Source organism: Leptopilina heterotoma, unplaced genomic scaffold (genome assembly GCF_015476425.1).
Source record: "Leptopilina heterotoma isolate Lh14 unplaced genomic scaffold, ASM1547642v1 Lhet_287, whole genome shotgun sequence".
Lineage (NCBI taxonomy): Eukaryota > Metazoa > Arthropoda > Insecta > Hymenoptera > Figitidae > Leptopilina > Leptopilina heterotoma.
In genome coordinates this window covers 430,402-451,956 of record NW_025110994.1, presented here as the reverse complement: position 1 = coordinate 451,956, position 21,555 = coordinate 430,402, and the positions used below count along the sequence as shown (strand labels likewise).

General features: G+C 25.6%; 2 protein-coding genes across 5 annotated transcripts; both read left to right on the top strand.

Moving 5' to 3' along the window:
• Window positions 1–204: 204 nt before the first annotated feature.
• LOC122504291 lies at window positions 205–12,586 on the top strand. Its single transcript, XM_043615334.1, has 24 exons — window positions 205–438; window positions 560–596; window positions 774–973; window positions 1,920–2,012; window positions 2,245–2,504; window positions 2,576–2,705; window positions 2,864–3,035; window positions 3,106–3,232; window positions 3,388–3,549; window positions 3,727–3,865; window positions 4,027–4,128; window positions 4,488–4,631; window positions 4,717–4,821; window positions 9,884–9,979; window positions 10,124–10,264; window positions 10,334–10,594; window positions 10,683–10,790; window positions 10,893–11,153; window positions 11,242–11,349; window positions 11,418–11,567; window positions 11,657–11,785; window positions 11,903–11,984; window positions 12,064–12,165; window positions 12,238–12,586. Exons 1-24 carry the CDS (start codon window positions 379–381, stop codon window positions 12,297–12,299), a joined length of 3,231 nt encoding a protein of 1,076 aa, XP_043471269.1. The 5' UTR covers window positions 205–378; the 3' UTR covers window positions 12,300–12,586.
• A 475-nt stretch (window positions 12,587–13,061) lies between these two features.
• On the top strand, window positions 13,062–21,185 carry LOC122504289. 4 transcript variants are annotated; one of them, XM_043615329.1, is made up of 26 exons: window positions 13,062–13,223; window positions 13,316–13,352; window positions 14,710–14,909; window positions 15,328–15,420; window positions 15,651–15,928; window positions 16,039–16,168; window positions 16,376–16,535; window positions 16,703–16,829; window positions 16,970–17,107; window positions 17,244–17,379; window positions 17,450–17,551; window positions 17,662–17,817; window positions 17,891–17,995; window positions 18,145–18,231; window positions 18,324–18,464; window positions 18,542–18,682; window positions 18,779–18,871; window positions 18,942–19,085; window positions 19,172–19,270; window positions 19,340–19,753; window positions 19,845–19,964; window positions 20,038–20,184; window positions 20,352–20,498; window positions 20,584–20,668; window positions 20,753–20,857; window positions 20,930–21,185. In XM_043615329.1, exons 1-26 carry the CDS (start codon window positions 13,167–13,169, stop codon window positions 20,989–20,991), a joined length of 3,504 nt encoding a protein of 1,167 aa, XP_043471264.1. In that variant the 5' UTR covers window positions 13,062–13,166; the 3' UTR covers window positions 20,992–21,185. The 4 variants fall into 4 exon arrangements, with proteins under 4 accessions (XP_043471264.1, XP_043471265.1, XP_043471268.1 ...); XM_043615331.1 differs by having other exon boundaries at window positions 13,136–13,223; window positions 14,820–14,909; XM_043615330.1 differs by lacking the exon at window positions 13,316–13,352 and having other exon boundaries at window positions 13,066–13,223; window positions 14,820–14,909.
• The last annotated feature ends 370 nt before the right edge of the window (window positions 21,186–21,555 follow it).

Genomic DNA, 21,555 nt, shown 5'->3' with positions numbered 1-21,555 from the left:
GAGAGAAAAAAATCTATTTAAACCAAAAATGTTATCCATTTTATCGTGAAAAGATTGTGAAAAGTTTTACTCTTTTTGGAAAAAAATTATTTCAACAACAATAAAACGGAAATAAAATTTTAATGCACATAAAACTGTTATCATTGTTGGAAGTAAAAAAAAAAATATTTTCTAAACATTTTATTTCTTACACGTGTACTTGATGCACCTGTTGGTTTTTTTAATGGCTATAGGAACTCATTAAATTCTAAGATATTTTCTTAATATACTTTTTGCGCTTTTCGAAAAATAAGTACTAACAAAAATTATTGAAATAAAAAAATATTTCAACGTGGCAACTTTGCAAACAAACTTTGCATCAAAATACTGAAAAAAAGGATGAATAACATCTTTATCTTCCTTTTGGCATTAATTGTGTTGTTCACATCCACAGTAAAGGTAAAGTTGCTTCTAACTAAAAATCATAATTTAAATGAAATTTTAAATTCTACAAAAACATTACAATTTGCAAACATATTCTTGTTTCGAAAAATAATACAAAACAAAATTTATTTTTAAGGCTCAACAATATTTTCCTGATGATGAAATCGATACAGGTATGAATGAATTTAATTGAATTTAATTATTAAATGTTAATTAAATTTTAGGGGAATTAAATTAAAAATATTTAATTGTGATTTAGTGCTTCCGTGTTTCTCTACTTTTTTAAATTTTATTTGATACTTTTGTGCTGTATTTAATTGATAATTATTTTAAATATTTCAATTTTTTAGAAACTGATGCGGAAGTGGTTTCTGTTGAGCATAAAATACACAAAAGAAGTATTCCTGAAATTTCAATAAAGATAACAAATAGAGGCACTGAGAGTGAATTTATTTTACAGTCATCAGATGGATTTTTTGCCGGTAAAGATACAAAAGTCTGGATAGCTAAAAAAGTAGGAAACAAATTTATTTATACACTGCAAAGGGAGGTGAGTAAAGAAATTTTTGTAAAGAATTTTTTAAACAATTTTTTTTTGTCCTACCTGCACGGAAAGTATGTCATTTCGGGCACTTAGAGCGGGCGCAAAGTGACTCATTACCACCCAGGGATAGGGGAAGCGGGCGCAAAATATTTTTCGCCCGCTTCCCCTACCTTCAACTTGTTTTATTTTGTCTAGAATAATGTGCAATTTTTTTTCGATTTTATCTAATAAAAATTATGACACATTTGGTTTTGTTCACATTTCGGTAATAAAAATTGTCAATTACTATATTTCCAGAACATTGTTTTCTTATTTCTATATTAAAACTTGTATCATTATAGACTTCAAAGAGTTAACATTTATATAGAGTTTAATTTTTAACTAATATGAGCGTTTAATCGTTCGTGCCCTCAATGACATACTTTCCATGCAGTTAGGACAAAAAATTATGTTAGCATCAAGGGCGCAAAATAGGTGATTGCGACGATGGCGAAATCACCTATTTTGCGCCCTTGATACGAAAATAACTATTTTATAGTTAAATAAAAGTAAAGAAGTTTTTGAATTTTTCTTCATTTTTGTGACTTAATAAAAATTCAATTTATTCCCTTATTATAATAAGGTTTATTTTTAATAATTGGATTATAATTACTATTTGTTTGGTGTAAGATGTTCAGGACTAAAGTCTCAATTTTTATTGAATAATGAAATGTAAATAAATAAATAATTCTATTTAAGTACATACAAATTAATTTAGTGTATGACTTAATGAAAAATTGAGACTTTAGTCCTTAACATCTTAAATATTTTCCTAATATATTTTTTTACTTATATTATTACTTAATTACTTTTTTACTTTCTGACTTATTACTCTTTTATACTCTACTAATTATTACTAGGGAAATTTCTCCATTAAGTTCGTATGTTTTTTTAAAATTTACATTCCTTGTAGATTATGAAGGAAGTGAATATTACATTTTACCAAGATGTTAAATCAAAATCCGCAATAGCACACACTGTAAATGAAGATGGTACTTCAGAATTTGTAAGTAATATGGTATCTCTTTGAATATTTAGCCCCTAAAGAGCTAGGAAAATTATTTACACTAGAAAAATTGTCGATTTCTGACATAGGGTGTCAAGAAGTGCATGTCCTTTGTTTGTAAACTGGTTTTAATTATCATTTAATTTAAAGGAATGATTTTACTTTTTGTCATCTCGTAAATCGAAAAGAGTTAGTTTAGTGCCAATGGAATTAAACGAATTTTCAATTTTAGAATGGTGTTATTAATTCCAACAAAATAATACGATCATTAAATAATCACGATCGCAAACGTCGGGATCTTTCATCTGAATTACTGTACAAATCAGCAAATAATGGTAGCAAAAATTATCATCTGCTTCATAAGCGAGAAGTATCAAACAATAATAACTATCACACAAAAAATACCAATCGGCAGAAAGTGGATAAAGTTTTACAAAATCCAAAAATAGTCTATCCAGAAATTTTAGTCTTTGTAGATGTTGCATTGTTTAGGTATGCCATAATTTAATTTTTTATACCTAATTTTCAATTATAAGTTATCCATTGAACACTTATATTTTCAGACACCACAACAAAGACATTGTCAAAACAGTCGCTTACGTTCTAACCCTTTTTAATGGAGCAGATCTTTATTTTAGAGAACTGTCAAATCCCATATTTCGTTTAAACATTGCTGGAATTGTTGTGTGCCAGGTATATTAATTTTTTAAAAGAATAAATCTTATTTCACTAACAAAAAATCAATTACATTATAAATAATTAGAAGCAGAATAATTAATTTTTTTTAATTTATCAAATACTCTTTCAACTAATCCTATTAATTAAGTGATTATTTTATTCATATTCACTAGGGAATACATAGAATTGTACCGATGCACACCTTTGACGCTTCTCGTATCCAACTAGACGAATTTGGAAAATTCTTGTTTAAGGAAGAACAATTTAAATTTAAAAATGATTATGATGTTGCTATTCTATTGGGCAAAAGAAATCCAATTGTTACTTCTACTGATGTAACTGAAGGTAAAACTTCTCATTATAATTTAATATCACAGATTTTTTATTATTATTTTCGATATTATAAACATTCAAGGTAGAGCAAATGTACGATGTGTTTGTCAAAGAAACGAAGAAACCAAAATGATAATGTCAACAGTGGTTGTCGTCGATAATACAATATTGTCTGGAGTTCATACCAGTGCACACGAATTAAGTCATCTGTCAGTACAGTATTTAGAGATTATTAATTTATATAATTATCAATTGAAATATCGTTGGGAAAAATTTAATTATTCACGAAATCTGTCAATCATAATAAAATAAAATACTTTCTCATGTGATGAGAATGTAAAAATATATTATTTTCATTCATTAGATTTGGAAGTGAACATGATAATTTTGATAATACAACACTAAGTGAAGAAGATAAAGAATCATGTTCATTTAAGAAAGGATTTATTATGAGCTATAAAAGGCATGACCAGAATCAATTTTACTATTCCAAGTGTTCCAAAGAAATGATGCGATATACTTTGAGGTTTTTATTTTTCGATTTGCCTATTTTTGCAACAACAAAAAAATAGTTGGCGCTGTACTTTTTGGTTTTTTCAATTCTAATGTAGTATAAAATGATTTTAAAAGCTAAATTAATTTAAACATAGTTACATATAGGCATTAAATATATTTTTATTTATTAAATAAATTTTTATAACAGTAGGCCGGAGGCTATTTGCCTTCAAAATGATCCAGGTGTTAACAGAAATGATAATCAAATTTTGAGAATTTTGCCTGGGCAATATATAACATTAGATGAACAATGTCAAAAAAGAGGATACACTTATGCAACTCCCAATGTAAGATAATATTTACTTTTTTTCTAATTCTTATTGAGAAATATTATTTACAATTTTATTTTACTTACTTTTTTTCATACTATTTATTTACTACTTTATTTATTTATTTGAACATAAACATAAAATATTTACTATTTTATTTTATTTACTGCTTATTTGAGGTGGATCAAAGTGTTTGCTTGGAAATAATTTGCATCACTAATACCACAGCCTACAACACAATTGAGGGAGCACTTGATGGAACTCCTTGTGACACTGAAAAGGTTGGATAATTAGAAATATTAATAAATTTTTCTTTTTATATTCATAAAGAAAAAGGAACTTTTTTAACCTAAAAAAAACTAATCTTTATTTTAGCAGATTCTTCTAAATTGAATCCTTTTTTTCCTTTTTTTTTCCTATTTTTTATTTTTACTAACTTACTTACTTTTTTCTTTTAGAGTAAGTTTTGTTTTGACAGTATAAAATGAGAGGATATTTCCTCTAAATATGAGTTTACTTTTTTTTGAAAATACAAATTTCTGGAAATACTAGATAACAAATTCTATGTATAAATATATTAAATATACAAAGCTACTATATTATATAAGTACTGATGAAATATTCGATTTAAATAATATAGGTTTGCCTAAGGGGAGAGTGTGTGAAACTTCCATTTGATAAAAATCCAGATATAAAATTATTATTCCCAATATTATATCAAGAACTGAAAACCAATAAATCTGCTGAAGAACAATGCACAAAATTAGGATATAATACATTTGGAGTTAGTTAAAATTCATTATATTTACAATATTTATATATGGACAACTAATTTTTTAAAAAAATTTTAATTTTATAATTTATTCTAGTCTTTTATCAAAGATTGTTATCTTCACTGCACGGATGTAAATGCAAACGAAAAAACAATTCGCCATGGACCAGCGGATGATGGAACTGTCTGCAACATTAACGGAGTAAGACAAATTTAAATGTTTTATAAAGAAAGAGATTCAAATCCAATTACTTTTAATATCTATTATTTTAATAAAAAAATTTCCCAAAAAAATTCATTTATTAGATGAAAAAAAATATTTTAATTTTTAAGAAACATTCAATTATTTCCTTAAATAATAAATATTTCACAGAAATTCAATTACTTAAAATACAATTTTTATAAAATTCTTCTCGCAAGAATTCAATTATTTTTACAAATTTGAATAAAATTCGTTGCCAAAATTTAATTCTTTTCATAACTTATAAAACTCATTGCAGAATTTATGATTTCAATTATTTTTTTACACAATTTTAATCAAATTCCTCGAAAAATGAAATTAATTATTTGAAAAAAAAATTTTTTTAAATAAAATTCACCGCAAGAATTTAATTATTCAATTCAATTCAATTCAATTAATTTTCTTCGGGAAAATTCAATTATTTTCAATGCAATTGCATTAAAATTTCTTGATGGAATTTAATCATTTTTAAAAAGTTTAACAAAATTTATTGATAAAATTCACTTATTTTTTAAAATTTTGATAAACTCTTTAGAAGAATTCAATTATTTCCAGTATAATTTTAAGTAAATTCCTCGTATCAACTTAAATTTTCTTCAAAACGATTGAATTTGTATTTTTAGAAATTTTATTTTTCTAATTATTTTTATCTATTGTCTCTATAAATAATATAATTTTCACAGAAATTCAAGTATTTAATTAATTTACATGGGAAAAAAGGTCATTCTTTTCGAGTCAAATAATATTTAATTAATTTAATTTATTTTCAATTATTTTTACAACAATTTTAAATGAATTCTTCGATTAATGCAAATATTCTTGAAAATTTTATTAAAATTCTTCAAAAGAATTCAATTATTTAAACAATTTTTAATAAAGTTCTTTATAAGAATTCAGTTTTAAAGAAATATTCCTTTACTCAATAAATTATTATTTATTGTTGTATTTAAATAATTGAATTCTCGTAGAACTTTCCAATTAGAATTTATTTAAAACTAGCCAAACTATCCGCGCGCAAGCGCGCGGGAATGTTGTATGGGGCTGCTTATTTTAAACAATTTAAAAAATTTTAAAGAAATAATTATTATAACCTAACAAAGAGATTTAACTAACTAAAATTCAAATAATTTCACTCAATGGTCTCAATTTAAATAGAATTTACATTACTAGACTTAAACTATGGCTATAACAATTACAATTAGTATCTGGGTCATCTTTTGCATTGCTTATTTTATAAGGCCATTTTAAATTAAATTTTTTAAAGAAATAATAATTATTACACACTGAAAAAAGTTTTACTTGAAATAGCGATAAGTTTCTCTAGAATAACGAAAGTATTAATTGAAGCACTGAAAAATAATGAAGCTAAATCCCATAAAAGAGAAAAAAAAATGTTAAATTTTAAGAAAATCAAATTTTTGAATTTTTTCGAATTTTTGATAATTTTAGATTTTTTACCAAAGAGACGAGACAATTAAATAAGTAAAGTATTTTCCAAAAGCACAAAAATAATGAAGCTAAATCCCATAAAAGAGAAGAAAAAATGTTGAATTTTAAGAAAATCGGATTTTTGAATTTTTTCGAATTTTTGATAATTTTAGATTTTTTACTAAAGTGTCGAGACAATTTAATAAGTAAAGTATTTTCTAAAAGCACAAAAATAATGAAGCTAATTCCCATAAAAGAGAGGAAAAAATGTTGAATTTTAAGAAAATCAAATTTTTGAATTTTTTCGAATTTTTGATAATTTTAGATTTTTTACCAAAGAGACGAGACTATTAAATAAGTAAAGTATTTTCCAAAAGCACAAAAATAATGAAGCTAAATTCTATAAAAGAGAGGAAAAAATGTTGAATTTTAAGAAATTCGGATTTTTGAATTTTTGATAATTTTCGATAATTTTAGATTTTTTACCAAAGAGTGGAGAATATTAAATAAGTAAAGTATTTTCCAAAAGCACAAAAATAATGAAGCTAAATCCCATAAAAGAGAAGAAAAAATGTTGAATTTTAAGAAAATCGGATTTTTGAATTTTTTCGAATTTTTGATAATTTTAGATTTTTTACTAAAGTGTCGAGACAATTTAATAAGTAAAGTATTTTCTAAAAGCACAAAAATAATGAAGCTAATTCCCATAAAAGAGAGGAAAAAATGTTGAATTTTAAGAAAATCGGATTTTTGAATTTTTTCGAATTTTTGAAAATTTTAGATTTTTTACCAAAGATTCGAGACTATTAAATAAGTAAAGTATTTTCCAAAAGCACAAAAATAATGAAGCTAAATTCTATAAAAGAGAGGAAAAAATGTTGAATTTTAAGAAATTCGGATTTTTGAATTTTTGATAATTTTCGATAATTTCACATTTTTTACCAAAGAGTCGAGACAATTTAATAAGTAAAGTATTTTCCAAAAGCACAAAAATAATAAAGCTAAATTCTATAAAAGAGAGGAAAAAGTGTTGAATTTTAAGAAATTCGGATTTTTAATTTTTGATAATTTTCGATAATTTCACATTTTTTACCAAAGAGTCGAGACTATTAAATAAGTAAAGTATTTTCCAAAAGCACAAAAATAATGAAGCTAAATCCCATAAAAGAGAAGAAAAAATGTTGAATTTTAAGAAAATCGGATTTTTGAATTTTTTCGAATTTTTGATAATTTTAGATTTTTTACTAAAGTGTCGAGACAATTTAATAAGTAAAGTATTTTCTAAAAGCACAAAAATAATGAAGCTAATTCCCATAAAAGAGAGGAAAAAATGTTGAATTTTAAGAAAATCGGATTTTTGAATTTTTTTGAATTTTTGAAAATTTTAGATTTTTTACCAAAGATTCGAGACTATTAAATAAGTAAAGTATTTTCCAAAAGCACAAAAATAATGAAGCTAAATTCTATAAAAGAGAGGAAAAAATGTTGAATTTTAAGAAATTCGGATTTTTGAATTTTTGATAATTTTCGATAATTTCACATTTTTTACCAAAGAGTCGAGAGAATTTAATAAGTAAAGTATTTTCCACATTAAAAAGTTTGACATTAAAAAATATATAAAAAATGCCAATACTTAACCCACAAAATTAAATTTTCAAAACAAACAAATGAATGCAGATAATTTGCTAACGGAAAGGAAACTTACGATTATTATAATGTATGTATATGGGCAATTCCACGTGAGATTTCAGTTGACCTCTTAAAATCGGCCAAAAATATTTTTTTTCTATTCTGTATTGAAAAAAAACAGATACGTATTTTTTTATTATTTTTTTGGAGGCCAAATTTTTGAGTTAGGAATTTTCAAAATTTTCGTTTTTTAAATGAAGATATATTTTTAATGTCAGATAACTCAAAAAATATTGCTTCTTTTCATTTTTTGACAAGAGAAAAAAAGTTTTGTTTTTCTCTCTACTTTTGAATAATCATAACAAAAAAAAATTTTTTCCATTTTTTATTAAAAAAATAAAAAAATTTTATAAACAAATTAATTTTTTTTAACTTTGGGTATGATAAATTTTTAATTTTCTTTTTCTAAAACATACCTGGAAATGATAACAAGGTTTTGCAAAAAGTTTCAGAGTGGGCCTGACAAATTTGATGGGTCCAAAAAAATAATTAAGCTCTCTGTGCAGGTCGCACGCACGTGGCACAATGGGACTTTTTTACAATTTATTATTAAAAATTGTTTAGAGCCTAAAAATTCAATAATAATCAAAATCCGATAAAATTTGTAGGCTCTAGACAATTTTTAATAATAAATTGTAAAAAAATCCCATTGTGCCACGTGCGTGCGACCTGCACGGACAGCTTAATTTTTTTTTTGGACCCATCAAACTTGTCAGGCCCACTCTGAAACTTTTTGCAAAACCTTCTTATCATTTCCAGGTATGTTTTAGAAAAAGAAAATTAAAAATTTATCATACCCAAAGTTAAAAAAAATTAATTTGTTTAAAAATTTTTTTTATTTTTTTAATAAAAAATGAAAAAAAAATTTTTTTGTTATGATTATTCAAAAGTAGAAAGAAAAACAAAATTTTTTTTCTCTTGTCAAAAAATGAAAAGAAGCAATATTTTTTGAGTTATCTGACATTAAAAATATAGCTACATTTAAAAAGCGAAAATTTTGAAAATTCATAACTCAAAAATTTGGCCTCCAAAAAAATAATAAAAAAATACGTATCTGTTTTTTTTCAATACAGAATAGAAAAAAAATATTTTTGGCCGATTTTAAGAGGTCGACTGAAATCTCACGTAGAATTGCCCATATGTATATGTATATTTCTATTTTCTATCAAAACGTATAAAAAACAAAAGAATAACTATAACTAACTTCAAGTGTGGACAGAGATCCGGAAATCTGGAATCACGACGATTATTATATATAATTGAATTTCAGTTAAAGTTTTAGAATTGAATATTAGAAGCGTTATAGTATAAATTTTTAGAAACAATTTTAATAATCATAAAATAATATTATAATATAATATTTAATATTTTTAATTTTTTCTTAGTTCTAAATTTATTTTCAATTCTTAGAAATAATTAAATTTCAAAATATTTTTTTAATTGAAATTTTTGAAAAATCGCAAGTCTTCTAAAATTATAATAATATTTAAACTTTTATTTTGAAATAAAATAATTATAGTATTGAATAATTTTATTTGAAAATGTCAACCAAAAATTTATTAAATTAAATCAGTTGTCAAAGTTTGAATAGTTAAATTTCAAAAAGACTTTACGCATTGAAATCATTTAAAATATTTTAATTTCTGTATAAAAGTAAAGAGGTATTTAAACATTTTTTTTTTAAATTTATTCCTTTTTTTGGAATATGTAATTTAATTTGTAAATTAAGAAAACTTTGAGTCGTTAAATTATATTTTCAGGCAGCTACTTTTTTGTTACTTTTTTCAGTCTTAAAGCTACTTTTTGCTTCATTTTTATAATTAATTATCGAGTACGAAGCATTTAATTACAAAGTACAAGTCAGTTTATAAAACTTTTTGTAAAAATTTAATTACTTTTTGTGCAGGTATGTAAAAACGGACAATGTGTGGACGATTTTTATAAATTAGCTGAAGATCATTGTAAACGTTCTGGACAATCAGCACTTTATCGAGTTAATAATGTTAGTACTCGAGAAATAGTGATAAATTGCTATTTGTTTAAGTAATTAGCACTGAGATGTGGTATTAAATTTAAAGTTTCAAAATTTACCCAATAAAATAACCGTTATGTTTTATTATTATTAGTATTATTATTATTATTACAGATTCGTGAAAAAAAATGTAAAATTATTTGTGAAAAATGGTCATACAATGTTAGTGATGCCTTGAATAATAACAACTTCGATAAAAATATATTCAAAAGTGAAATCTCAGCACCCGATGGAATAAGCTGCGATAATAATGCAGTAAGAAATATTTTCAAAATCTGTTAAATTTTTAAATATACACTTTATTTGACTTTTATTCCTTTTCAGCATTGTCAAGATGGCCAGTGTGTTGATATTTCAAGTACTGAAAGTGCTGCAAGTACCCAAAGTATCAAAAGTACAGAAAGTTCTACAAGTACCCAAAGTATTAGAATTACAGAAAGTACTAGGAGTATTGAAATCTCTACAAGCACTGAAAGTACTACAAGTAGCTTTTTTGAAACAAGTACAATTGACATTAATGTTCCAAAAAAGATTAAAACTCCCAGTGAACAATGTGAAGAAATTGGGTTGCCTTTCATAGAAACTGTTTGTATTTGAAGAATATTTTAAATTCTCTATTAGTTTGATATCTTCAAATGCTTCTTTAATTCAATTTTGTTTTCCTTTTTTCAAGTATAACGATGGGTGCATTACTAGATGTGATGATAAAAATAGCGATGACAATAAAGATTTAATTGCTCCAGAGGGATATCCTTGCCTTATTGATAACAAAACTGAGGGAGTAAGAAATATTTTACTATGATGTAAAATTTGTCATCATAACTTTTACCTAATATTTCCTTTTTTCAGTATTGTGACCTATTTGACTTTTATTCCTTTTCAGCATTGTCAAGATGGACAGTGTGTTGATATTTCAAGTACTGAAAGTGCTGCAAGTACCCAAAGTATCAAAAGTACAGAAAGTTCTACAAGTACCCAAAGTATTAGAATTACAGAAAGTACTAAGAGTATTGAAATCTCTACAAGCACTGAAAGTACTACAAGTAGCTTTTTTGAAACAAGTACAATTGACATTAATGTTCCAAAAAAGATTAAAACTCCCAGTGAACAATGTGAAGAAATTGGGTTGCCTTTCATAGAAACTGTTTGTATTTGAAGAATATTTTAAATTCTCTATTAGTTTGATATCTTCAAATGCTTCTTTAATTCAATTTTGTTTTCCTTTTTTCAAGTATAACGATGGGTGCATTACTAGATGTGATGATAAAAATAGCGATGACAATAAAGATTTAGATGCTCCAGAGGGATATCCTTGCCTTGTTGATAACAAAACTGAGGGAGTAAGAAATATTTTACCAGTATGTAAAATTTTTTATCATAACTTTTACCTAATATTTCCTTTTTTCAGTATTGTATAGAAGGCATATGTCTGGTGGAGGAATTTAATACAACTACTGTTAGCATTATTGTTTCAACAACATCTTCGAATAAATTATCCGACGATGTAAATTCTCTTATTCAGAAATGTAATGATGTTGGATTCAAATTATTTTCTCATGTTAGTGCAAAAACTGAAAAGGATTTAATTTTTAAACTAAATTTCATGTTTTTTTTAAATGCTTCTTCATTTTATTGATTTTGTTCTAGCTTGAAAAATTTAATTGCACAATTGTCTGTAGTAATGAGAATAACCTTGACTATGATGATGAGGATGATGACGATGTTATGATTCAAGAGTTATATCAATCAGATGGATCTCCTTGCATGTATAATGGAGTGAGAAGAATTTTTTAAAATTTATTCCCATTAAGAAAGACAGATCTTTATCCACTTACGTTTCTAGAAATTTCGATAATCGTAATAATTTTGTTTCAATTAATCCTTATTTTACAGCATTGCTTGGAAGGACAATGTGTTAATATGATAATCACAAATCCTAATGAAATATCAAACGACGAAAATGAAGATGCATTTGGTATAATTACTTCTTTTCTCTCAAAATTTTGTATTAATTTTAAAAAATCATTTTTAATAGTTTGTATATGTATTTGCAGTTGTATTTAATAAATTACCAAGAAAGAAGGAATTTCCAAAAGTAGCTGCTGATGTAAACTCGTTTAACAATGGAGAAAATGAAGAAGATAATGCTCCTATTGGTTAGTATCGAAAAGACTTGTTTAAATCTCATCATTTTTTATCTGACATTAATTTAATCTCATCTATATTAGATTTGTCCGATATTGACGACGATATCAAAGAATTTGCAGATGACCTAGATGTAGACATCTAGAATATATTAAATCTTCAAGCAGTGGTTTCCAATGGACAAGCCAAAAAATAATTATCTGGATTAATTAATTTTCTTCGCTAATAAGCAAAAGCGAATTAAAGTACGAAAAGAATAATTGTTTCCAACATTTCTCCTCTTTATAATTAGAAAAATAAGTTTTTAAAGAATTGTTAAGTACCTTTTCGATACTATGTGTATGTAATATATTATTTATAATATACATTATATATAATATTATATAATATGTAATATAAAATAAATTAAATAAATAATATGTATTTGTTTGTAATCGAAGAAAGTGATTAAATAAATTCAATACTTCAGTAAAAATATAAATGTTCTATTATTATTTGTTGGCTTTTATTTACAAAATTTAACTTCAAAAGGTATAATTAGTAATAATTGTTTTAATATCAGTACTACAATAAAATATCAAATTAAAAATATGTCTCATTTATTAAAATGAAGAAACCGATTGCAAAAATTTAATTATTGTTGTAACTTGTATAGTACATTTAAACGAAGACCACATTTAGTTCAAAGGAAAAAAAAATTTTGTTTTCTAGAAAAAAATGAAATTTATTTTTTTGAAATTTATTTGTACATACAGATAAATTTACTGCAAGTATTACAACAAAGAGACTTTAATGTTAAAAGACTTTAATGTTATTTCTACCAAATAACTCGATGCACATGTAACTATTCCATTGGCTAGAAGCTCATTAAATTCCTCAATATCTTCAATGCACTGTTTATTCTTTCGACAAATATACAAAGACACTTGAAAAAAAAAATCATTCTGACGTGGCATATTGTCTTCTCTAAAACTTGGCATTAAAGTTCGCAAAAAATACTGAAGAATAAAAGATGATTTACCCCTGTATTCATCTTTTTGCATTTATTGCACTACTCACATTAATAGAGGTAAATTTTAACTTTTTAGAATCATAATAATGTACCAAAATATTCTATTTATTCTTGCTTCAAATAATAATACCAAAAAATTTACCAACCAGGCTCAACAATATTTTTCTAATTCAGACAATTATGGAGGTATTATTTAATAATAATAATAATAATAATAATAATAATAATAATAATAATAATAATAATAATAATAATAATAATAATAATAATAATAATAATAATAATAATAATAATAATAATAATAATAATAATAATAATAATAATAATAATAATAATAATAATAATAATAATAATAATAATAATAATAATAAGAGACGCACTTTGATCTTAATAATAATAATAATAATAATAATAATAATAATAATAATAATAATAATAATAATAATAATAATAATAATAATAATAATAATAATAATAATAATAATAATAATAATAATAATAATAATAATAATAATAATAATAATAATAATAATATTTAATATTATTTAATTACACAGGACCACAAAATTTTTTTTAAAGAAAATATTGACCGGACCATGTTTTTTATATGTTTTTTGGGTCGCTTAATTCGAATCCAAACTCAGTTTTGCGCCATCACGTCAAGTTTCTTCAAAATGGCGGATCTAATATGGCTGTCGAATTTTTTAAAAATGTATCAGATTTACTTGAAACTTGTTACTCGGGGATTCTTGGGGTTTTTAAAAATTCAAAATGGCGGATCCAATATGGCTGACGTATTTTTAAAAAAATTATAAGATTTATTCAAAACTTGTTACTTGGGGGTTTTTGGGGTCGCTGAATACAAATTTCACCTTAGTTTAAAAAAATACAAAATGGCGGATCCAATATGGCTAACGAATTATTTAAAAATTTCTCAGATTTTGAATTTTTGAAAACTAAGGTGAAATTCGTATTCAGCGACCCCGAAAACCCCCAAATATAACGTTTCTGGTAAAACCAATAATTTTTTTAAAAATTGGTCAGCCATATTGTATCTGCCATTTTTAATTTTTGAAAACTGAGGTGAAATTCGTATTTAGCAACCCCAAAAACCCCCGAGTAACAAGTTTCAGGCGAATTGGATGAATTTAAAAAAAATCAACACCATATTGAATTGGCCATCTTAAATTTTGAATATTTACGAGTTTCTTTGATTGTTTAACATTATATAATATTTTTTCAGTGTTTTAAAGTTGTTCTTTAATAGAATCTTCTGCTTATTTTTATTTAAATCTTGTTTACAGTCAGTTTTTTTCGAATTTTATTAATTTGTGAAGAAACTTGACGTGATGGCGGAAAACTGAGTTCGGATTCGAATTCAGTGACACAAAAAACATATAATAAACATAGTCCGGTCAATACTTTTTTTAGAAAAATGTTGTGGTCCTGTGTTATTGTTCTTCAAACGCTATTGTAGGACAAAGAAATGTTGTGCCATCTTTGTAAATGTAAGAAATAATTTGACCAATTTTAATTTTTTTAGAAATTGATAGTGAACTGGTTTCTGTTGAACATTCAATTCATGGAAGAAGTCTACCTGAAATTGTAATTAATTTTACAAGTACAGGCATTGAAAAGAAATTTATTTTACAGTCGTCAGATGGATTTTTTGCTGGTAAGGATACAAAAGTCTGGGTAGCTAAAAAAGTAAGAGGGAAATTCAGATATACACTGCAAAGGAATGTAAGTAAAGAAATTAATGTTAAAAATTTCAAAAAATTTTTTTTTAAAGTTAAAAGTAAAGAAGTTTTTGAATTGTTTTTAATTTTTTTGACTTAATCAAAATGCAACTTATTCCCATATTATTTACTATTTGTTTGGTGTAAGATGTTCAGGAATAAAGTCTAAATTTTCATTAAATAATTAAATGTAAATAAATAAATAATTGTATATAAAGTACATAAAATGTAGTTAATGTTTTATCTAATGAAAAATTGAGACTTTAGTCCTTAAGATCTTAAATATTTTCCTAATATATTTTTATCTTATATTATTTCTTAATTACTTTCTGACTTATTATTCTCTTATTCTCGACTAATTATTAATAGGAAAATTTCTCCACTAAGTTCGTATGTTTTTTTAAAATTTTCATTCCTTGTAGATTATGAAGGAAGTGAATATTACATTTTACCATGATTTAAAAACAAAATCCACAATAGCACACACTATAAATGAAAATGGTGATTCAGAATTCGTAAGTAATATTGTACCTCTTTGAATATTTATTGACTAAAGGGCTAGGAAAATTATTTACACCAAAGAAATTGTATTTCTGACAAAAGGTGTCAAGAACTAAATGTTATTTGTTTGTAAACTGGTTTTAATTATCATTTAATTTAAAAGAATGACTTTACTTTTTGTCATCTTGTATATCGAAAAGAGTTAGTTTAGTGCCAATACAATTAAACAAATTTTCCATTTTAGAATGGTGTTATTGAATCTGACAAAATATTACGATCATTAAATAATCATGATCGCAAACGTCGAGATGTTTCATCTAAATTACAGTACGAATCAGCAAACAATGGTAACAAGAACTATCACCTATTTTATAAACGATATGCATCTTCATCGAACCACAATAAGTATCACCAGACTGTTGACACGAATAATGATTATCGGCAGAGAAAGAAAAAATTTATAAATACTCCGGAAATTGTCTATCCGGAAATTTTAGTCTACGTGGATAAAACAGTGTTTGAGTAAGTTATACAGCTCGTAATACAACTTTTAATACTTGATTTTTAATACTTACTACTTAATAGTATACAATTTCCTGTTAGTAGTTCTCATAAAGTGGTTAATTTTTCAGATACCATAAAAAACATATTGCGAAAACAGTCGCTTACGTTCTAACTATTTTCAATGGAGCAGATCTTTATTATAGAGACCTGGAGGATCCGTCTGTTCGTTTCAGCATTGCTGGAATTGTTTTGTGTGAGGTACTTGTAATTTCATAACAAAAAAAAAAAAAATGAAAATACGATTTCATTTTTGTGTTATATTAGACTTTATATTATATATTTATTTATTAATCTTTGTTGTAACTATACGTGATAGCAAAAATTGACAACTTGAGCTCTTGCTTTGGTAGTTGTCAATTTTTGCTTCAATACCGGCATCTGACTGAATTTTTTACTTCGATAAAGGATCCAATAAATAATAAAACGTTGGACGGAAGAGATATCGACGAACCTGTCTTGTGGGATTTTGGAAGATTTCTTTATAGTGAAAATCAATTTAAAGTAACAATTGATTACGATGTTGGTGTTTATTTACTTAATCCACATGTTTACATCCCAACAAGAGGTTACATTTTTTTAATTTTATTTAAAATCATAATTAGTTATTTTGTTTATATTAAAAAAATAATATTTGATGACTGTTTAGAAAAAATGATTTGTTTAGTAACAAATACATTTAAATAACATAGTGCACAAAATATCTGTATTAAACGCAAATTATAAATTATTTAGGTATTTCACCAATAGGATCGGTTTGTGTAAATGATGAAATACAAACTATGGTAAGATCAATGCTAATTATCTCAGATACAGGAATCCTTGATGGAATTCGAATTGCTGCACATGAATTAGGTCATTTGTAAGTTTAGATCTACAATATCAGTTCAGCTAATTCAATTAACAATACTATCATTATATAAATTGCAGATTTTAGTAGAATAGTACTTACTTTTTTATCATAATATTTTTTAATCATAATATGTTATGATGCTTTTTTAGATTTGGTACTCATCATGATAATGCATCAGTACAAGAATGTTCTTTTATGAAAGGCTTTGTTATGGCTTATAACGTATACGACCAAAATCAATTTTTCTTCTCTCCATGTTCCAAAGAAAAGATAAAATGGTATTTGAGGTTAGTACTCTTGAGTTTCCAGTTTATGCAAAATACTTTGCGACATAATTTTCAATTCTTGAATTGTTGCAATTTCAAAAGATAAATTCTAGTGTTATTTTTAATTGTATATTAAATATATTTAATATTGTAACAGTCAAAATTATGCTCGTTGCCTTCTCAATAATCCAGCTGATAAAAGAACTGATAATCAAATATTGAGAGTTTTGCCTGGCCAATATATGACTTTAGACGAACAATGTCAAAAGCATGGATACCTGAATGCATCTTCGGTACTGAATTGTTTACTCCTGCTCTTGTGTTTTAAATTTTCTTGATTAATACATTTATTATTTATTTCAGATTAATCTAGATATTTGTTTAGATATAATCTGCTTCGATGGATTTTATTCCAAATCTATAGATAATGCTGCACTTGAAGGCACCCCTTGTGACTTCGGAAAAGTAAGTTTAAAAATAATCATCAATTTCTTGTCTTAATGGTAAGAAGTCTGACTGCAACCTTCGAAAATTATTTATGTACATAGTACTGATAAAGTTATTGTAAATTACAGTACTGTCTAAGGGGAGAATGTGTGAATGTTCCATTTAACAATAGTGACAAGAATGCAGATTTAAGAGATTTATTTCCAATTAAATACCAACAGCGTCGAAGTAAAAAAACTGCTGAAGAACAGTGTGTTGGCTTCAGAAATGAAGTTGCTATCAAAGTTTGTTGAAATTTATTATAAAATTTCCAATTTTATTTTTAAACTTATCAACTTATTTTGAATTTTATTTTAGGCTTTCTTTGATGTTTGTGAACTGAAGTGCGTGTTGAAAATGGAAAACTTCTTTTACATGAAAGAATATACTGCAGATGATGGAACCCCTTGTAATAAAAACGGAGTAAGAGTTATTTGAATTTGGAATTCTATTGAATGTTATTAATATTTATTAATAGTTATTTTGATCTAATATTTCGTATATTGAATTCTTTTTTCTAAAACATTTTTACTAAATAAACAAAAGTAAACAATATATATTTTATTCAATAGATTTGTCAACTAGGACGATGTGTAGACGATACTTATCGATTGGCTGATGATCATTGTAGAAAAGCTGGAGCAACAAGTTTTAATAAGGTTGGTATTAAAAAAGAATAATAAATTCCTCTTTACTGAAGATTTCTACTTATGATGATAAGCTAAATTATGATATTATCAAAACATTTCAGTATTCTGCTAAAGAATGTACCTTTGACTGCAATATAGTTACTTACAATGTTTCTGAATATTTTTTGAGTTACGATCACGAAAAGATAATGAAAATCAAGGAAATATTTGCTCCTGATGGACATCCTTGCAATAATCGTGGAGTAAGAAATATTTGTGCAATATTTCTTGACATATTTTTCTCAATGTATCAGTACTGTCAATTTTTAAATTCTTTCAGTACTGTCAAAATGGTAAATGCATTAATAAGACATTTTCTACTGATATTATTGATCCCAGTACTTTCGTCGATGAACGGTATGGTCAATTCGCATCATCCATTAAACGATGTAAACAGAATGGAATGGAATGGGGATTGGATGTTAGTATTAGAACAATAATAGAGGAAAATTTACATGATTGATTTTTTTGTCAAATTCTCGTATACTTTATATATTTGTTTTCTTTATTTCTATAGTATGAAGACGGATGCGTTACTCAATGTGCATATAATACCAGTGGAGCTAAATATATTGATGCTGATTGGGGACTTCCATGCTCTAACAATGGAGTATGAAGCAATTTTGCAATACCCTAAATTTGTTAATATAAATATTATTTAATGGCTTTTTCTTTTTTAGTTTTGTGAAAATGGAAAATGTGTTTTAAAAGAATTAACAAGTAGTACAATTACTACAACGAGTACAACTGCTGCTTTAAATAATTTACAATCTAAATTATCCATTAAACGTTGTCAAGAGAATGGATATTTTTGGGCTTATGATGTTTGTATTTAAAGGTTTCGATATTCTTAAACCTTAATTTTGATTTTTGAATATGCTTAGCGAATTTTTTTTTTTACTTCTTTTAGTATAACAACGGATGCGTTACTGTTTGCCGGATAAGCTACCACAAACCTTATGTGATATATTTTAATGCAGAAAATGGCTTATCTTGTAATAACAGTGGAGTAAGAAACATTTTTACAATAAGCTAAATTTGTTGATATAAACTTAATTTGTCGTTTTCTGTTATTCAGTATTGTCACTATGGACAATGTGTTAATATAACAGTTATTACAAGTAGCACAAGTAGTACAACTAGTACAAGCAGCACAAGTAGTACAACTAGTACAAGCAGCACAAGTAGTACAACTAGTACAAGCAGCACAAGTAGTACAACTAGTACAAGCAGCACAAGTAGTACAACTAGTACAAGTAGTACAACTAGTACAAGCAGCACAAGTAGTACCACTAGTACAAGCAGCACAAGTAGTACGACTAGTACAAGTAGTACAATTAGTACCAGTAGTTTAATCCCAGGCATTACAATTACTGAAAGTACAACAAGCAGTACTAGTGCTTCAACTTCTTCCGTAAATGTATTACCTAAAAAGTTTAAAACTCCCAAGGAACAATGTGAAGCTCTTGGATTAACTTTTTCAGAAACTGATGTTTGTATTTTAACATTATTTTTAATTCAGTATGTCTAATGTGAAATTTTCAAATGCTTCTTTAATTGAATTTGGTTTTTCTTTTTTTCAGTACAACGTTGGATGCAGTTTTAGATGTGATTCTTATTATGATTATGACTATAACGTTGTTTATGAAGATGTTTATGCTCCAAATGGATATTCTTGCTTTATAAATAAGACATCTAAAGGAGTAAGATGCATAATATCAAATTGTAAAATTTTGTTACCATAAATTTTCCTTGACATTCTGTCTTTTCTTGTAGTATTGCTTTGAAGGTTCGTGCATTAAGACGGAACTTGATACAACTACTGTTAGCATTGTTGATTCATCAACTTCTTTGACTGAATTACCTATCAATTTAAAATCTCCTTTGGAACAATGCACTGACGCTGCACTTTTCTTCGTTTCTGTTAGTACTGAAACATTCATAGTTTTTAATTCTTTATATCAATTTTAACTTTCTTTCGAATCCTCCATTAATTTCGCATGTGAAAAAGTTCCTTGGAATGAGAAGGAAATTAAAAGTAAAAATTCGTGGAATTTGTTTACATGTGTTATAGTTTTACCATGTTTTAGCTTGATAAATTTGACTGTACTGTTGTCTGCTCCTCTGTTACTGACATTGGTAATTATGAAGATGATGATTATGATTATGAGGATTCTGATACAAATATTGTTCAAGATATATATCGACCAGATGGAATTGCTTGCAAATATCATGGAGTAACGAAAAAACTTTAACTATAATTTATGAACACAATTGAATAAATTAAAAATATTTTTATAATAATATTTCTTCATTTCTTAGCTTTGCTTAGAAGGACAATGTGTTAATATGACACTTATAGATCCTAATGACAAAGCAACAATGTGGAGTATGGATGAATTAAAAAGAAAGTATTTTAGTCTAAATTTAAATACAAAATTTTTTATTAATTTTTGAAAAATCATTTTTAACAGTTTGTATATGTTTACAGTTTTTAAAACTAACAAACCAAGGGTAATAAAACCTGAAGGAGGCGAAAATGATTTAAAATTATTTAACAATGAAGAAAATAAAAAACATCAGAATGTTTCTATTGGTTAGTATTGAAAAGATTTGTTTAAATCTTGTCATTTTTTATCTGACATTAATTTAATCACATCTGTATTAGATTTGTCCGATATTGACGACGATGTCAAAGAATTTGCAGATGGGATAGATATAGACGTCTAGAATATATAAAATATTTCAAGCAGTGGTTTTCAGTGGACAAGGCAAAAAATAATTATCTGGATTAATTAATTTTCTTCACTAATAAGCAATGCGAATTAAAGTACTAAATTTCTTATACTTGTAATCAATATATTGTAATCAAAGTTTTATGTTTGAATAAATTCACATAGTTAATGAATAGCAATAAAATTTTAGTTTTCTACTTTTACGAGAGAGAGTAAGTAATTTTTTTTTAAAATCTCGGAAAAAAAATTATTTTCTTTCTCAATTTCTGTTGAAATGTGTGATGTCCTCTCACACGTCAATTACGAATACACAATCTTATTAGTATATTATAATAGTTATATCCTAAAATACCTCAAGGCCTTTTCTGAAATTCATTCCTTTGACAGGTAGCCGAAAATGTACTGCGATTATTCGTCCTTTTCAATTGCTATTGTGTTTTTGAAAATTCTCAGGAGCTTCAGCTTCCAACTTTTGGATATATCTTTTCATCGATGAATCATCTATTGCCCACAATGAGTGCCCCTTGGGTTATTATATCGCGAGGAAAATAAATGACAA

Excerpts from the sequence above, each read along its gene's own strand:
- LOC122504291 (XM_043615334.1), top strand. The coding sequence starts at position 379 with ATGAATAACATCTTTATCTTCCTTTTGGCATTAATTGTGTTGTTCACA. Across the intron at positions 439-559 it reads TGTTCACATCCACAGTAAAG|GCTCAACAATATTTTCCTGA; the intron begins GTAAAGTTGCTT and ends TTTATTTTTAAG. Across the intron at positions 3,550-3,726 it reads ATGATGCGATATACTTTGAG|TAGGCCGGAGGCTATTTGCC; the intron begins GTTTTTATTTTT and ends TTTTTATAACAG.
- LOC122504289 (XM_043615329.1), top strand. The coding sequence starts at position 13,167 with ATGATTTACCCCTGTATTCATCTTTTTGCATTTATTGCACTACTCACA. Across the intron at positions 18,465-18,541 it reads ATCCTTGCAATAATCGTGGA|TACTGTCAAAATGGTAAATG; the intron begins GTAAGAAATATT and ends AAATTCTTTCAG. Across the intron at positions 20,858-20,929 it reads ACATCAGAATGTTTCTATTG|ATTTGTCCGATATTGACGAC; the intron begins GTTAGTATTGAA and ends CATCTGTATTAG.